This window comes from Pristiophorus japonicus, chromosome 1 (genome assembly GCF_044704955.1).
Source record: "Pristiophorus japonicus isolate sPriJap1 chromosome 1, sPriJap1.hap1, whole genome shotgun sequence".
Taxonomy (NCBI): Eukaryota; Metazoa; Chordata; class Chondrichthyes; family Pristiophoridae; genus Pristiophorus; species Pristiophorus japonicus.
This window is the reverse complement of record NC_091977.1, coordinates 420,387,129-420,404,925: the sequence shown is the minus strand read 5'-3', so window position 1 is coordinate 420,404,925 and position 17,797 is coordinate 420,387,129. Positions and strand designations below refer to the sequence as shown.

Below are 17,797 nucleotides of genomic sequence, written 5' to 3'. Positions count from 1 at the left end.
GCATTTAATCTTTCTCAAAGCCTCTTTCTTTCTCTTCTGACATTTTTTGCCTGTCAACAGCTTTATATAATGCTGCTCTCCCTACCACCACATTTGGTTCAGCTACAATTTCTCAATTCGTTAAAAGGTCTTCCCTTAAATATTGCATCTTTGTCGGTCACCAAAATAAAAAAAGATAACTTTTTTAAAATCAGCATGTGAAGGAGTGGGTGGATTTAAAGAATCCATTCATGAATTGTTGGGGCTCATCTTGCCCTCATCTTCTGCTCAGTGACTACTTCAGCAAATTATTCAAATAAACTATTGAATATTAGAGAAAGGTCCCAGTACTCATCCACTCAATGTCAGTTGAATACATAATTAGGAAATGTTGGTAAACTTGTTAAAAATGAAACACTTCAATGTCTAAATCACAGAGAACCTCACATTATGGCTACCAACATTACTTCAGTTCTGGACATTTATCTGTTCTGCTTAATATTCATATTCAAGGTATCTACAATATGAACACAAATCAAAAAAATTGCTGAAAAAAGGTTAATATGTGATTAGGTACTTAGTGTTGCAGGTGACATGAACACAACTTAAATAACAAATCCTCTTTGCACATACACAGAAGTAAGGATGATTACACGACCTCTGTACAATGTCAATACATTAAACGGGCACATTAGCCTGGAATTTGCCATGTTCACTGTTATTACCCCTTTGAAACTGACCGCAACTTCAGGATTCTTCAAAAATGTAATTGCTCACCTGGTTTAAGATCCAATGCTCCCAATGACTCTGAATGCAGGAAGTAAAGGGTTGGGCCAACAGTAAATAGAACGTAGTTATCATGACGTTCATCCAAGATAATAAGCACTAAATCCCCAACTTGGAAACTGTAAAAGAAAGCAATACAATATCAATGGTAAGTTTGAATATCACTAAACTTTGATTCAAATTCTACATTGTTTACATATCAGTAAAAAAAAATCCTTGCCACAGAACAGGCATACATGAGTTCAAAGCTTAATTTAAGTTCTATATATTGATTTTGCTCTCAATGATACCTTCGGCTGCCCGAGGAAGAAAGTGTTCGAAGATCAGGCCCTCAAATCTGGCATCAAGCTTATGGTCTATAGGATTCTCAGAGACGTGAACCATATACAGTAGACACCTCAAATCGCTAGAGAAATACCATCAACGATGTCTCCGTAAGATCCTGCAAATCCCCAAGGGAGGACAGACGCACCAATGTTAGTGTCCTCGATCAGGCCAACATCCCCAGCGTCGAAGCACTGACCACACTTGACCAGCTTCGTTGGGCGGGCCACATTGTTCACATGCCTGACACAAGACTCCAAAAGCAAGCGCTCTACTCGGAACTCCTACACGGCAAGCGAGCCCCAGGTGGGCAGAGGAAACGTTTCAAGGACACCCTCAAAGCCTCCTTGATAAAATGTAACATCCCCACCAACACCTGGGAGTTCCTGGCCAAAGACCACCCTAAGTGGAGGAAGAGCATCTGGGAGGGTGTTGAGCACCTCGAGTCTCGGCGCTGAGAGCATGCAGAAAACAAGCTCAGGCAGTGGAAGGAGCATTCGGCAAACCAGACTCCCCACCCACCCTTTCCTTCAACGACTGTCTGTCCCACCTGTGACAGAGACTGTAATTTCCATATTGGACTGTTCAGTCACCTAAGAACTCACTTTTAAAATGGAAGCAAGTCTTCCTTGATTTTGAGGGACTGCCTCTGATGTTAATGAGGACTGACATTTTGTCAGTGGAATATTCAATCACACCTACACAGCAGTTCCTTGACATTTTGAATTTCAATAAGCCAAACTGTAGTAGCACTACTTTCAGTTTTAAATTATATTATTTGATCCATCGCCTCCCTTACTCTAAACTAGAGTGGACAACAGCACACCTGAGGGATAAGCAACAACTGAATCACTGCAGGAAAACAGATAAATACTATAATAATGTTGTAAGCAGAGAAGACCAAGTCAATAATGCTTACTCAAGAAAGACTGATCTTGAAGGCAGCCATTTTCATAGAAAAACAGATAGACATATAGAATTGGATAAAAAGTACAATATCCCATGCAATAAAAATGGAATTTGATTTATTCTATCACTGTAATCAGTTGCTCTAGTCATTAACTGCTCAACACACAGTCTTCTACCTGAATACTGCACTTTTCAATTATACACATTCATTTTCTTAGTTTTGTAATGATATCGTAACTACTAAAAGGGGCAAATATAGCTTCAAAAGATCAATAAACCATAATTTTCTTCAGAAAATGATTGCCAAATTATTCAGATCTTTCAATTAACACTGTTACATTTTAATGGATATCCTTTATGGTAGAGATGTCCTGATATGAGCACCCCCTACTATGGCCAACTCATTATTTGATGTTCAGTGCAAACTTTTGTGACTAGGTGCTAACTGCATATCATGGTTGGATTTGAACATCGCACAAAAACAGGATATGACCCTCCAATATATGTGTTACTTCAGCCTTTCGACAAAACTCTGAAAATATTTAAAACAAAACCGCAAAACTAAAATTTAAAAATTACAATTAAAAAAAACACTTGTTTAATTAAGGATCAATTACGTGAACCTTGGTTAATGCAATGAAATTCTGGGGGAAACCTCGGAAAATTTTGATTGCACACCTTTTAACGTAGGACAGTGACCCAAGGCACTTCATAGAGGCACAAAGAGTGCAGCCTTGCTCAATTTACCCTGTAGTGTAATCGGGAATTCAAGAGAAATTTCTTTACCCAGAGAGTGGTTAGAATGTGGAACTTGCTACCGCATGGAATAGTTGTGGCGAATAACAAAGATGCATTTAGGAGAAAGCTAGATAAACACATGAAGGAGAAAGGAATAGAAGGATATGTTGATCGGGTTAGATGAAGAGGGGTGGGAGGAGGAACGTGGAGCATAAACACCAGCATAAACCAGTTGGGCCGAATGGCCTATTTCTGTGCTGGGGCTAAATGTGATTGGATGACTTCTTCAAATACGCCTACAACCCAGTTTATGGTTAAAACTGCAGATGCCTCTAGTGCAGAGGCTACTACTACAAACAGGTGTTTGATGAAAACCTACGGCCTGATGTCAGATTGAAAAGCAGCACTGTATTGGTGCATACTTAAGGTTAGCAGAAAATCGGCAAGAACTTTTGGATAATAATTTGATTGATTATTTACTGCAATTGGTCTCAAGCTGTAAGAGGACAGTGACATTTGAAAGTTGAGTAGAGTGCAGAGTTGAACCTCAGCGGGAAATCATTAGAGGGTATTTAGTTATTATTTAGGTTCAGTATTAAGATGCATTTAGATAGAAGTTCTTTTTCTATAATTATTATTTGGAAAATGCTAGTGCGAGTTGTGTACAGACCACCAAACAGTACTAGTGAGGATGGGGACAGCATCAAACAAGAAATTAGGGATGCGTGCAATAAAGGTACAACAGTTATCATGGGCGACTTTAATCTACATATAGGGCCCAAGTTTCGGGCCGCGCCTAGAACGGCGCAGCACCGATCTGGACGCCCGTTTTTTGCGCCCAAAAAATACCTGCAGATTCTCCGACTCCCTGCAGCTCCTTTGCAGCTCAGCTCGGCGCAGCGCAGCACAAACTGTGGGGGGGCGGAGCCAGATCCCTGCGCTGAAATCAGTACCGGGACCTCTGCACAGGCGTGCTACGGTGGGCGCGCATGTGCAGGAGCTCCAGGCGCCGAAACTGCGTGGGAGGGGCCTGAAACACGCAGCCCCTAGCCCTGGCCGAATGGCCTCACTGGGGCTGCGAGGATCAGGCTGCACCTCCCTCGTCCAGCTCCTGCTCTGGCTCCTTCCCCCCCCCCCCCCCGCCTCCCGCTCCGCTCCCCCCTGGAACACCCCCCCACCAGCTCCCGCTCCCGCTCCGCTGCCCCCCGCCCCAGCTTCCGTTCTGAGGACCCCCTCCCCCCCGCAACTCCGGCTTCCCCCGGCCACCTACCTTTAACTCCTTCGGCGGGGCCCGGCATCTTGTTGCGGGCGAGCCCCGCCCGAAGTCTTGTGCCCGGCTTTATTCACGTCAGCCGGACCGTTCAGCCTCCTCCCTCTCCTCCCCCCGCTGTCAGAAACACTGACACTGATGGACAGAGAGAGAGACACTGACAGACAGAGAGAGAGAGAGAGAGGAGAGAGAGAGAGAGACACTGACAGACAGAGAGAAAGAGAGAGACACTGACAGACACAGACAGACAGACAGACAGACAGACAGACAGAGAGAGAGAGAGAGAGAGAGAGAGAGAGAGAGAGAGAGAGAGAGAGAGAGAGAGAGAGAGAGAGAGAGAGAGAGAGAGAGAGACAGACACACACACACACTGGGGGGGGGGCCCTGTCCCAGCACACTGTTGGAGGGCTCCCGGTGCTGCAGTCAGTGAGTAGAAAATATTTTATTGATTTTTTAAATTTATTAATTTTTTTTGATTGATTTATTGGTTGATTTATTGATGTATTTAGCATTTATTATTGATGATGGCTCTTTATTTGTAAAACTGAAGTGTTTAATGTTTGTAAACTTCCCTTTAAACCCCCCCCCCACCCCATTCCCTACGCCTGATTTGTAACCTACGCCTGATTTTCTAAGTGTAGGCAAGGTTTTTCTGAGCATACACAAATCTACACTTACGTCATTCTAAGTTAGTTTGGAGTAAGTTTTCACTGCCTAAACTTTCAAAACGGGCGTAAGTGGCCGGACACACCCCCATTTGAAAAAAAAATCTGTTCTAAACTGAAACTGTTCTAACTGACTAGAACTGGAGCAAGCTAAATGCCGAGAATTGCAATTTCTAAGATAATCCATTCTAAACCAGTTGCTAAAAAAAATACAGAAGCAACTCCGGCCGAAACTTGGCCCCATAGATTGGGCTAACCAAACTGGTAGCAATACAGTGGAGGAGGATTTCCTGGAGTGTATTAGGGATGGTTTTCTAGACCAATATGTCAAGGAACCAACTAGAGGGCTGGCCATCCTCGACTGGGTGATGTGTAATGAGAAAGGACTAATTAACAATCTTGTTGTGTGAGGCCCCTTGGGGAAGAGTGACCATAATATGGTAGAATTCTTTATTAAGATGGAGAGTGACACAGTTAATTCAGAGACTAGGGTCCTGAACTTGAGGAAAGGTAACTTTGATGGTATGAGACGTGAATTGGCTAGGGTAGACTGGCGAATGATACTTAAAGGGTTGACGGTGGATACGCAATGGCAAACATTTAAAGATCACATGGATGAACTTCAACAATTGTACATCCCTGTCTGCAGTAAAAATAAAACAGGGAAGGTGGCTCAACCGTGGCTTACAAGGGAAATTATGGATAGTATTAAATCCAAGGAAGAGGCATATAAATTGGTCAGAAAAAGCAGCAAACCCAAGGACTGGGAGAATTTTATAATACAGCAGAAAAGGACAAAGGGTTTAATAAGGAGGGGGGAAATAGAGTATGAGAGGAAGCTTGCTGGGAACATATGGCTATGTGAAGAGAAAAAGATTAGTGAAAACAAACTTGGTCTCTTGTAGTCAGATTCAGATGAATTTATAATGGGGAACAAAGAAATGGCGGATCAGTTAAACAAATACTTTGGTTCTGTCTTCACGAAGGAAGACACAAATAACCTTCCGAAAATATAGGGGACCGAGGGTCTAGTGAGAAGGAGGAATTGAAGGAAATCCTTATTAGGCGGGAAATTGTGTTCGGGAAATTGATGGGATTGAAGGCCGATAAATCCCCGGGGCCTGATAGGCTGCATCCCAAAGTATTTAAGGAAGTAGCCCTAGAAATAGTGGATGCATTAGTGATCATTTTCCAACAGTCTATCGACTCTGGATCAGTTCCCATGGACTGGAGGGTAGCTAATGTAACCCCACTTTTTAAGAAAGGAGGGAGAGAGAAAACGGTGAATTATAGACCGGTTAGTCTGACATCTGTAGTGGGGAAAATGTTGGAATCAATTATTAAAGATGAAATAGCAGCGCATTTGGAAAGAAGTAACAGGATCGGTCCCAGTCAGCATGGATTTATGAAAGGGAAATCATGCTTGACAAATCTTCTAGAATTTTTTGAAGATGTAACTAGTAGAGTAGACAAGGGAGAACCAGTGGATGTGGTATTTTTCGACTTTCAAAAAGCTTTTGACAAGATCCCACACAAGAGATTGGTGTGCAATATTAAAGCACATGGTATTGGGGGTAATGTATTGACGTGGATAGAGAATTGATTGGCAGGAAGCAGAGAGTAAGGATAAATGGGTCTTTCTCAGAATGGCAGGCAGTGACTAGTGGGGTGCCGCAGGGCTCAGTGCTGGGACCCGAGCTATTTACTATATACATCAATGATTTAGATGAAGGAATTAAGTGGAATATCTCCAAGTTTGCAGGTGACACTAAGCTGGGTGGCAGTGTGAGCTGTGAGGAGGTTGCTAAGAGACTGCAGGGTGACCTGGACAGGTTCGGGTGAGTGGGCAAATGCATGGCAGATGCACTATAATGTGGATTAATGTGAAGTTATCCACTTTGGTGGTAAAAACCTGAAGGTAGAATATTATCTGAATGGCGGCAGATTAGGAAAAGAGGAGGTGAAACAAGACCTGGGTGTCATGGTACATCAGTCATTGAAAGTTGGCATGCAGCAGGCGGTGAAGGCGGCAAATGGCATGTTGGCCTTCATAACTAGGGGATTTGCGTATAGGAGCAGGGAGGTCTTAATGCAGTTGGACAGAGCCTTGGACAGGCCTCACTTGGAATATTGTGTTCAGTTTTGGTCTCCTAATCTGAGGAGGGACGTTCTTGCTATTGAGGGAGTGCAGCGAAGGTTCACCAGACTGATTCCCGGGATGGCAGGACTGACATATGAGAGACTGGATTGACTGGGCCTGTATTCACTGGAGTTTAGAAGAATGAGAGGGGATCTCAGAAACATTTAAATTCTGACGGGACTGGACAGTTTAGATGCAGGAAGAATGTTCCCGATGTTGGGAAAGTCCAGAACCAGGGGTCACAGTCTAAGGATAAGGGGTAAGACATTTAGGACCGAGATGGGGAGAAACCTCTTCACTCAGAGTTGTTAACCTGTGGAATTCCCTACCGTAGAGAGTTGTTGATGCCAGCTCAAGAGGGAGTTAGATATGGACCTGACTGCTAAAGGGATCAAGGGGTATGGAGAGAAAGCAGGAAAGCGGTACTGAGGTGAATGATCAGCCATGATCTTAGTGAATGGTGGTGCAGGCTCGAATGTCCGAATGGCCTGCTCCTGCACCTATTTTCTATGTTTCTATGTAACTTTGCTAAAATGGAGAAAATACCAGACCAGAAAAAGATAGAGCTTTTGAGATCGTGACTGATAACAACACTTGTGGAAGCAGATTAAGAATGGCAGTGGTGTGTGGCAGATAGCCAGAGCACATGGAGCTGGGAATTAGAACATGCTTTGGTGAGAAAGCTAGGATTTTATTTCCTTTGTGTCAGACTGGAAGTTAGACAGGAAGATGTCCAAGATAGTCTAGTCAAGGACTGAAACCTCAGAGACTTCTATACTGCAGGAAGAGGATGACGACATTGCTCTAATTCAAAGATTTCTTAAAGGGACAGCTGTATATATTTTTTCCAGATAGTTAAAGAATAGGTACTGCATTGCTGCTGTGTATCAGTGGTTATCAGATCTGATTTTGTAACATAGCCTAACGAAGGATAAGCAAATGAAAAAGAGATCTTGAATTGTGGAACAAAATATTTTGATCATTTACATATTGGTTAAAAGCACATCTAAGTTAGCCACCAAAGTTTTTTTTAGCTCTGAATCATTGTCGGTCAAATCAAGACCAGTCTTGCAACATTCATATATTCAGCACATTTCTACTACAGTTCTAATGAAGGGCTACATCCGAAACATTAACATGCCTGTTCTCTCCAGACGCTTGAAATCTGATCTTATTTCAACTTTAAACAAAATGTTTTCTTGAAGAACGTGTTCCGTTAATAAAAGTGTCAGTGTTATTTTGTGACTTAATTTTTCCTCAATTTTTACATCAGAGCAGATATTCTTGTAGTCATTTCCCATATGATGTTAAAGTGAACTGCACCATCCAGAGGCTGAAAAAAGAACTGATCTAGCTCGTTTGCATCAATGGCATGCAAAATTCAAGTAACAGATGGCGCTGGAACTCAAATCCCTTAACCATCTGGTTGGGAGGCAGTCATTCCATTCTCCATGGTTTTGCAGAGGTTGTTTAACTGTTCTTAGTGGTGCATGAAAGTATCAGAAATAAAATTTTCATAGCTGTTTTGATGATTATTTGTAAGTTGTAAAATTCTATCCGGGGCAGGGGGCCTCTTCTTACCGTAATTTGCACAACAGCAGTTCCTGGGGAGAGAATGAGGAACTTAAAGAAATAAGTGCAAGTAAAGAGAGAGCTCAATTTTCCCCAATGCCATTTTTTGGCATATTTGACGAGTTACACCCGTTGTTTTGGGCCCAACTACGCCAAAAAAAGTTGAAAGTTTCCCCATTTTATCTTGTGAATATGGCCCAGCGCACAGTGTCCTTAAGCTCTGTGGGTGGAGCCTAAGACGCGAGACAAAAAGATCGGGTTGCCAGAGTAACGAGGAACACACTGCGGGCTGAGGCTGGAAAGTGAAACATAACACATTCTGGTCAGCTCACAACAACCTGCACAAGCACCTTTCAGTTTACCAACATGAAAATATGAGAGTCTTTGTGCCAAAAGTAAACTGAATTGAAAAGGTTCCCCAACCCCCACCGCCGGTGCCCGTTGCCGCTCCTAGCCCAGGCCAAAAGGCCTCCCTCCCCCACGGAGCTGGTATCGCTCCTAGCCCAGGCAGAGCCACATCGACTGGACAGAAGAGGCCAAGGTAATTAAACAAAAATACCTATCAGAACTCCTGTCATCCAGGAAGAGGAGTGCTCCCCCAAGCTCTGAAAGGAGTCCTTGGGTCTCTCCTGGTTGCACCAGTACCGCTCCTAGCCCGGACCAAAAGGCGTCCCTCTCCCCTGGAGCTGATACCGCTTCTAGCCCAGGCCGAAAGGGTGGACAGACCAGACCAAAAGCCCCACATTAAAGTTAATTCAAGATTAAAGAAAAAAAGGAGATTGTTGCAGGACTACAGAACCGGTAGTAAAAGAGGTTATAACTACCCACCCTCTCTGGCGCTGCTGTCCCTGCCGTGGAACTGGATCTTCTGCGCTGATTCTCTTACCTGTGCTAATGTTAACTGCCCAGAAGGTTTTTCAGAGCAGACACGTACGCCGCCTTAAAAAAAATTATAGTTGGCCAAACTTGCATAAATAGCCAGAATTGGCGCAGGTGGCAGGATACGTCCCCAATCAGGTTAAAAAAAAAATCGTAGCCTTAAAAAAAAAATCTAAGTGAATTACGCTGGCACAGAAACTTTGGGGAAACTTGGGAGATTTTAATTTACTCCAAAACAAACAGTGCATGCCAAAAAAACAGCGCAGATAATTGGGAAAAATTGAGCCCATAGTACCGGAGAAATTAATGGGACTAAATAGCAACATGTCCCCTGGACCTGGCGACCTGCATTCTAGGGTTGGTTTTAAAAGAGGTAGCTGCAGAGATAGTGGATGCATTGGTATTAATCTTCCAGAATTCCCTATATTCTAGAACAACCCCCAAGGATTGGAAGGTAGCAAACATAACCCGGCTATTTAAGAAAGGAAGAGGAGGAAAAAAAAACAGAATTATGAATCAGTTAGCCTGACATCAGTAGGAGGCAAAATGCTAGAATCTAATAGGGAAGTGGTAACAGGGCACTTAGAAAATCGGAATATGATTAGGCAGAATCAACATAGTTTTATGAAAAGGAAATAATGTTTGACAAATTTGTTCAGAGTTTTTTTGAAGATGTAACTAGTAAGATGGATAAGAGCGAAACCAGTGGATGTATTGTATTTTGTTTTTCAAAAAGCATCTGATAAGGTACCACTCACACACAAGAGGTTATCATACAATATTAGGACTCATGGGATTGAGGGTAATATGGATTGAGGATTGGTTAATGGTCAGAAAACAGATGAGATGGGAATAAATGGGACTTTTTTGGGTTGGCAGGCTGTAACTAGTGGGGCACCGCAAGGATTAGTGCTTGGGCTTCAGCTATTTACAATCTATATTAATGACTCAGATGATAAGACGGAGTGTAACTTATCCAAGTTTGCTGATCATACAAAGTTAGATGGGAAAGTAAGCTCTGAGGAGGATGCAAAAGGGCTGCAGAGATATAGACATGTTGACTGAGTGGGCAAGAACATGGCAAATGGAATACAATGTGGGCAAGTGTGAAGTTATCCACTTTGGTAGGAAAAAAAAAATTTTTTTTTTTGAATGGTCAGAGACTGAAATGTTTCCATTCAGAGGGACCTGGGTGTCCTTGTATATGAATCACAGAACGTTAACATGTACAGTAAGAATTAGGAAAGCAAATGATATGTTAGCTTTTGTTAAAGGGATTAGAGTACCTGTATAAGAATAAAGTCGTCTTACTACAACTATACAGGGCATTGGTGAGGCCACTCCTGGAGCACTGTGTACAGTTCTAATCACCTTAGCTAAGGAAAGACATACTTGCCTTAAAGGGAATGCAATGAAGGTTCACTAGACCGGTTCCTGGGATTGTCCTATGAGGAGAGATTGAGTAGACTGGGCCTATATTCCTTAGTATTTAGAAGAATGAGAGATGATAGAATTGGAACATAAAATTCTTAAGGGGCTGAGAAAATGTTTCCCCTAGCTAGGGAATCTAGAATACAGGGTCACAGTCTCAGAATAAGGGGTCAGCCATTTAGGACAGAGATGAGGAAAAATTTCTTCACTCAAAGGGTTGTGAATCTTTGGAATTCTCTACCCCAGAGAGCTGTGGATGCTCAGTCGTTGAGTATATTCAAGGCAGAGGTCAATAAATATTTGGGAACCAAGGCAATTAAGGGATATGGGAATAGTGCGGGAAGGTGGAGTTGAGGTAGAATGATCTTGTTGAATGATGGAGCAGGCTCGAAGGGATAAATGGCCTACTCCAGCTCCTATTTCTTATCTTCTTATGTAACTTTATCATGGCAACAACATGCAGAGGGCTGTGCTGATGAGCTAGATCAAGATCGAGCACAGAGACAAGTTCAGGAGATGAATAATTGAATTTTGTTTTTACAATACCCATCACACCATATATGCTTGCACTGTATCGCATCAAAATTTTGCATACTTAATGTTTTAGTAAAAAGTAAAAAAGGTCTCCTTTTAAAAGTCAGGGGAAGGGTGGGGGATGTGGGTGGGAGAAAAAGGAGCACACGGTAGGGGCTCAATAATCAGTGTGGCCAAATTAGGAAGGGAAAATAACTCAATTGTCCAAAGCTCCTGCCACAGGTTGCTATCCAGCAACTCCTACCAAGAAGTCAATAGCCCAGATTTTTCAGTACAAATAATGGTGAGGCCATCAGCACACTGTTATTAAAGAGTAAATCGGATTGCACATGCGCAGTCAAACGTGGAAATCAGAAAGTTGCAATCTGAGTTGCCCTGTACCTCCAGAGGCTGCGTTATACCAGTATCTTACCTAGCAACTCACCATTGAAACATATGGAATGGGATGAAGTTGGGGTACTTACATGTTAGATAGCAACACTAAATATGGTAGAAAAGGTTATGGCTTATCCATTCTAATGTAAGTGAATGTTTAATTGTGTGATAAGTCTTAATTATTACTAAATACCCTCTCTGGCACTGAAAATTAACTTTTACAAGTGTGGAATCTCAATCCTTTTAATTATAGTTGGGAGATTTTTTTTTGTAATTGTTTTTGTAAACTTTTTCTTTCTGTCTCTTTTACACTCTCTTTTAATCCCATCTGTCATTGGCTCTTTATTTTGCTTCTGTGCATGATTTGGCAATGAACTATTATAACGTGCATGATTTGGCAATGAACTATTATAACTTGCATTCTTTGTACAGACTCTGCATGTCTTAGAATCATTAGACTTACAGCACAGGAGGCCACCATTCAGCCTGTTATGCCTGTGCCTGCTCTTTTAAAGAGCAGCCTTGATTAGTCCCCTATCCCTGCTTTATGTCCATAATCCTGCAAGTCCTCAATCCTCATGTACCTGTCCAACTCCCTTTTTAAATTATTTATGGAATCAGCTTGTACCACCTTTTCAGATCCTGACAACTCTCAGTGGAAATGTTTCTCATCATCTCCCTTCTAGATCTTTTTCAATGATTTTGAATCTATGACCTCTAGTTATTGATCCACTCGCCAGAGGGAATATTTTTTTCCTATTTATTCTATCAAAACTGCTCAACATCTTGAAAACCTCGATTAGGTCACCTCTTGACCATCGCTGTTCCCAGGAGAACAATTCTAACTTTTCCAATCTCCCTCATCCTGGTAACCTCCTCTGTACCCTTTCTAATGCTTTACATCGTTCCTGAAGTGCAGTGCAGAACTGTCCACAATGCTCCAGCTGATTTATAAAGTTCTGGCATGATCTCTTGCTTTTATATTTTATTCCTCAATTTATAAACCCAAGTAAACCATATACTTTAACCTCAGTAAGGATTCTTCAATCTGATTGGTTAAGGAGATACACAGTTGCTCGCCCTGTTCACATAGATCCCAGAATGCCCTTTGTGGGCATCACGCGGTTTTAGATTTCTAATAACCGCGTTACAGTGCAAAAGCCCACAGAAACCCTGGCAAATGAAAGTGCAATGAACGGTGAGCACTGCTCGTTTGCTGCTGACCGCAAAATCCAGGCTAATATTTTCAGGGTGGGAGAGGAAATAACAAAAAAAAAGTAAGTGTTTTCTAAATCTAGCACCTACACAATCCAATCTTAAAAGTATCCTGTGGTATTCTAGCACCAGTTGTGCAAATCAGTTTCTCCTTAAGTAGTCAGATCTACACAATGTGAAGAAATGTATATATACAAACACAAACATACCAATAAATATCGGAGTAATATTATACTTGAACAAAAGGAAAATACTTACTCTCGAATAGCTATTTTGTCAGAATGTCTGGAAGATACAGAGGACATGCTCTGAGACATCTGAAAATTGAAAAGGTTGAACAATTACCCCATGAAAATTTCACAACTTTTAGCAAAGTACATTGCAGCCAAAACAGTAATAGTACATAAGCTTCGTTAACATGACAAAGCACAAATAGAGTAGATACTTCTCTTGGTTTAAAATTAATGCTATGAGATCATCAGATCATGGATGGTCGCTGAAAGTCAGTAAATATGCAGTTTATAAAAATAAATCAGTTAGAACAATTAAATTACAATTTAGTTGGCTACATTCTAAAGATAGTTTGTAGAAGACTTGTAGAAACTCCCTGCATGAACTGAGTTTCAATGTTCACTGGAATAAACAACCGGTGCTAAAAATATTGTTTAGTGTCTAATAAAACAATGTTCATTTTTAATTAACTACAGGGATCTGTCAATGCTTTAACCACCTTTCATATCCTCAGGATCTCTCAAAATGCTTACAGCCAATGAATTATTTTGAAGGATAGTCACTGTTATGAAAGCAAACTTGGCAGCCAATTTGCACATAGCAAGGTCCCACATAAACAATGCAATAATTGACCAGTTAATCTGCTTTTAGTAGCATTTGAGAGAGATAAATATTGGTCAGGACACCAGGAGAATTCCCTGCTCTTCAAATAGTACTTTTACGTCCACCTGAAACAGCAAATGGCACCTTGGATTAATAGCTCATCTGAAAGACAGCATCGCTTACAATGCAAGTACTCCCTTAGTATTGCAGTGAAGTATCAGCCTAGATATTGTATTCATGCTTGAACTCACAACCTCTTTGCTCAGAAGCAAGAGTGCTACTGCTGAGTCAAGTGGATAGTAAAATAATAAATTCAAAGATCAATTAGTTTTCTAGAAAGTGTAACCAGCTTGATGACATGTTGCAATGTGCATTTTTCAAAAAAAATACGTGGCTAAATCTAAAATTCCCCACATTAAAACATACGCATCTGTTTCACATTTTAAACTCAAATTCCTTTGTCCCTTTCTTTCACTACTATTGTGATGTAACTCAGATTTCTTATCTCTGCCGGTTTTTTTTCTCTTCAGATTTTTTTATGGAGTCTTTCACTCATTGGAGTTGCTGGCATATTAGCAAAATAGGAAGAGGAAATCTGATGGAAAACAGTGGAGCAACTGGAAACAAGAGAAAAACAAAAGTGGGGCAAAAGATAGTGGATCTTCTAGAATTTCCCTCAAGTTGCTGGAGGGGAGGGGAGGGTGGCATTCTCTTTCACAGGGTCCCTCTCAACATCTATCTCTCAACGTCTCTCATCTGAGATAAACTGTTTTGGGGGTTAATGTTGAAATTTTACAGCAATTTGTTTGTATTTTGGCCAGAAACCATCCACTGATATGTATCACATACTTACTGCACTAAGATTTATGGCTAATTATATTTTGACAAATGCTACCGATGGAAAAAGGCAGCCTCAGAACCAGTAGTTTCAAAGTACAAAACATGGAAATAAAGTATGACAGAGATAAATCTATACATGTTATTTCATAAAAAGGAAGTGCAATATTTGGTGTTCTGATGTATTTTGACAGCAGAACTATCATGGAAGACACCCGAGTGGAGCCCAACTCCAAGGAAGGTAAATAAACCTTAAAAAAATGAATTCCCCAGAGATTGCTTATGTGCACTTCCTATTGGTCAGCTCAGTAAGAGCATTGGCAAATTTCCTGTTCTGCCTCATGATTAACAAACATAAGGTTGCAAAAGGAGACACAACATTGAAGTGGGAAATTCCTTTAGAAATTAAAATTGAACAATTGCAAATAGAAATCAATTTTAGATTGTTTTGTTCAATTCCAGGTTTTATCATTTTCTGTGTTCACTATGGTTTTTCATTTTGTAGTACAAAAGTTTGAAATGTTCACATTACTCAACACTACCAGTGAAAACGATATATAAAAATAATTCATCCAAAATCAACTATGAAATACAAAAATCCAGTACTGCTTGTGTGGTACAAACTATTGGATTTATTTTGCATGACAATACAACATTATTAATTATGGACCTTAGGACAGTGCTGGGGTCTGTCAAGAGTTCAAAATGTATCTCCAACCTTTTGCCATTTTTATTTATAGTAGGAGAAAATTAAATTCAAATCAGGATGCAGAAAATTAGAGTTCACATGTATAAATATTCTGCTGACTACCCATACTGGTAAACAAAATACAACTCTTGGAAAAACGCCTTAAGAATCTTGGGTATAAATTAATTTCCAATCTGATATGCAAGTGACATGCTAACCTAAAACTGATTTACAATCAATCTTTGCCACCATTCACTACAAGAGTTACATGTGTGGCTTTCACAGCATTGTAACAAATACTCCAATATGCAAGAATTTCAATTTAAACCAAAATCCATCCAAAAATAACCAGAAAATACTAATTCTGCCAGTCACAGACAAAAGTATTTTCAAATAACATTACATGCTCCTTTCAGGTATTTTCAGTTTTCTCCAAGTTTGTACATTTTCATAAATGAATTAAGGAGACATAATTTGTAAAATAGTTCAGTAAAACATTTTTTTTTGTTACAAAACAAGAGTTAATATCAGCATTAGACTTTGGACAAAACAGTCAAAGACTCAACTCCATGCATTTTTGAACCATATTGTTGGTAATGATTTTTGATTCAGGTATAGAGCAACAAGCTTTGATTTTTCTTTTTTAAAAAAAAATGGAACGGTCCACATTTGGTCAAAAATCTGACATAGAAAGTAAGAAAACTGGAAATCCTAAATACAGATAACAACAAATTCTGAACAAACACACCATACAAGGGAGATATAAACATTATGTAATATAACATGCCAGACACTACCAACATGCAGCACTCTTTAAAGTTAATGTCAAAAAAGAACCATTTGGAACATGAAATGTGAATTTCTCAGAAAATTCTTTAAAGTTCTTTGTTGAAAAGTTGTTTCATTTAGTAATCAAGGGTGCTCACCAAAAATATGAAAAGCACAAAGAAAATAAGTGGTTGCACAAGTAAAATAGCTTCTGAATATTGTTGTGCCATGCCATGCTTCTATTTTGACACCAGCACCTTATGAAGAGTGCTCTTAATGAGAAATATAGACCATTTTGTTGTTATTGGTAACAAATAGAGTCAACTATTTCCAATTATTTTCGTAGCAACATTCCTCACATAGCCTGTTAAAATAGTACTAAGAGTTAGGAGCTTTTACAGTCAAGGGCTAGCTACAGTTAACCAGTAATCACAATTATGTTTTTAGTTTAGACAAAATAAGCACAGAATGTCTAGGAGAATTAAATATGCTACACTGGAAAGTTATGCCTTTGGGTTACTTAGTAGCACTTATAATGATTCATTTCCTTTGGGCTTTAAAATTACAGCATGCAGAAATAAATACATAATTGCCACACAATAGTAACTTGTGATTAGGCATAAAAATAATGGCTTCAATAGCCTGAGATACTTTGAGAAACCAAATTTATTAGTAATCTAAATGTACTATCAAGATAATTAATTTTAATGTATAATGAATATACTGTTCCAGTATTATTTTACTTTCATTGTATAAATGTGCACTAGCTTTATATGGACTACATTCATTTATTTCATTAAATAGTGCACAAATCTTCCAAGCTGGAAGTTATTTGCGAGCTTATGAGCTCCCTTTCTGGACATTTTCGAAGAGACCAAAACAACTTTTGAGTAATTACATGCCTATGGCTTGGAGCAAAAAGATTCTGAAGAGGACAAAATGACAGAATCACCCTTAAAAGAAGTTTAAACATGTAAACTCCCCTCTTTCCCCCTCAAAACTAAAATCAGGCACTTGCATAAAAAAAATACCAATTTAAAACACTCAGGATTAAAATTCTCTGCAAAAAGCATTTGTTGAAGCGTGCGCCACTTGTTTAGAAATTAAAACCGCGTTTTAGACAACACAGTTGACTAACATTACAAACAGAAAATAATTAGAATTTTTCTATTTTAGAATTGCTGCAGTGAAATTTACAACAGACCCTAGCATTTTATGAGGAGAAAGAAACAATTTAAAAATTGGGAAGCACTTGAAAATTGGCAGGTAACAACATTATTTTTCTCACCACTTCCTCCACCCCTTTCCAGTTTTCTGGTAGAGCAGTAGAATTAAAATAGCGCATTGTAGCGTTTATTCTGAAACTATTGTACTGACAGTAATGAGTTGGACCAAATGAAAATGTTTATTTGCTTTGTGGCCCAAACAGAATACATACCAATCTTTGATTTAAACGTTTATTCTCCTCTTCTTTCATTTGTAATGTCTACAAGCAAGCAAAATAAATTCAATTTTTAAACTGGTAGCACATTTAACATAAAACTTAGAATTGTTATTTAACTGGTTGTCAAGATAAAAGTACTTGAGTGGAAAGGTGAAATGCCACCATCAGGTACCAGCAAAAGGTTGTGATAAGATGTATTCATCAAATTACATTTGGTAACATTTTTTCAATTCCTTCTCCTCATTTTATGTGCACAAAGCAGCAGCATCAGTTAAAACATCATGAAACTCATGACTTTTTTTTTTACACAATGTTCATTCATTCGCATCGGAATGTGCCTTAAATCAGAGGTCATATTAATTACAAATAGATCAAATATTAGAACCTTGAAATAATGTGTTTCCATACT

At 39.8% G+C, this 17,797-nt stretch overlaps 1 protein-coding gene across 5 annotated transcripts in view; it reads right to left on the bottom strand.

Moving 5' to 3' along the window:
* The window catches only part of rb1cc1 (RB1-inducible coiled-coil 1), a 251,120-nt gene that overhangs the window by 37,437 nt on the left and 195,886 nt on the right, over nt 1–17,797 (bottom strand). For 4 of the 5 annotated variants that reach the window (XM_070892346.1, XM_070892352.1, XM_070892380.1 and 1 more), the window contains 3 exons: nt 17,383–17,430; nt 13,076–13,134; nt 757–884 (listed from right to left, as the gene is read on the bottom strand). In XM_070892346.1, coding sequence (XP_070748447.1) covers nt 757–884; nt 13,076–13,134; nt 17,383–17,430 — 235 coding nt within the window. The remainder of the gene's footprint in view (nt 1–756; nt 885–13,075; nt 13,135–17,382; nt 17,431–17,797) is intronic. The other variant, XM_070892360.1, reaches the window with a different exon arrangement.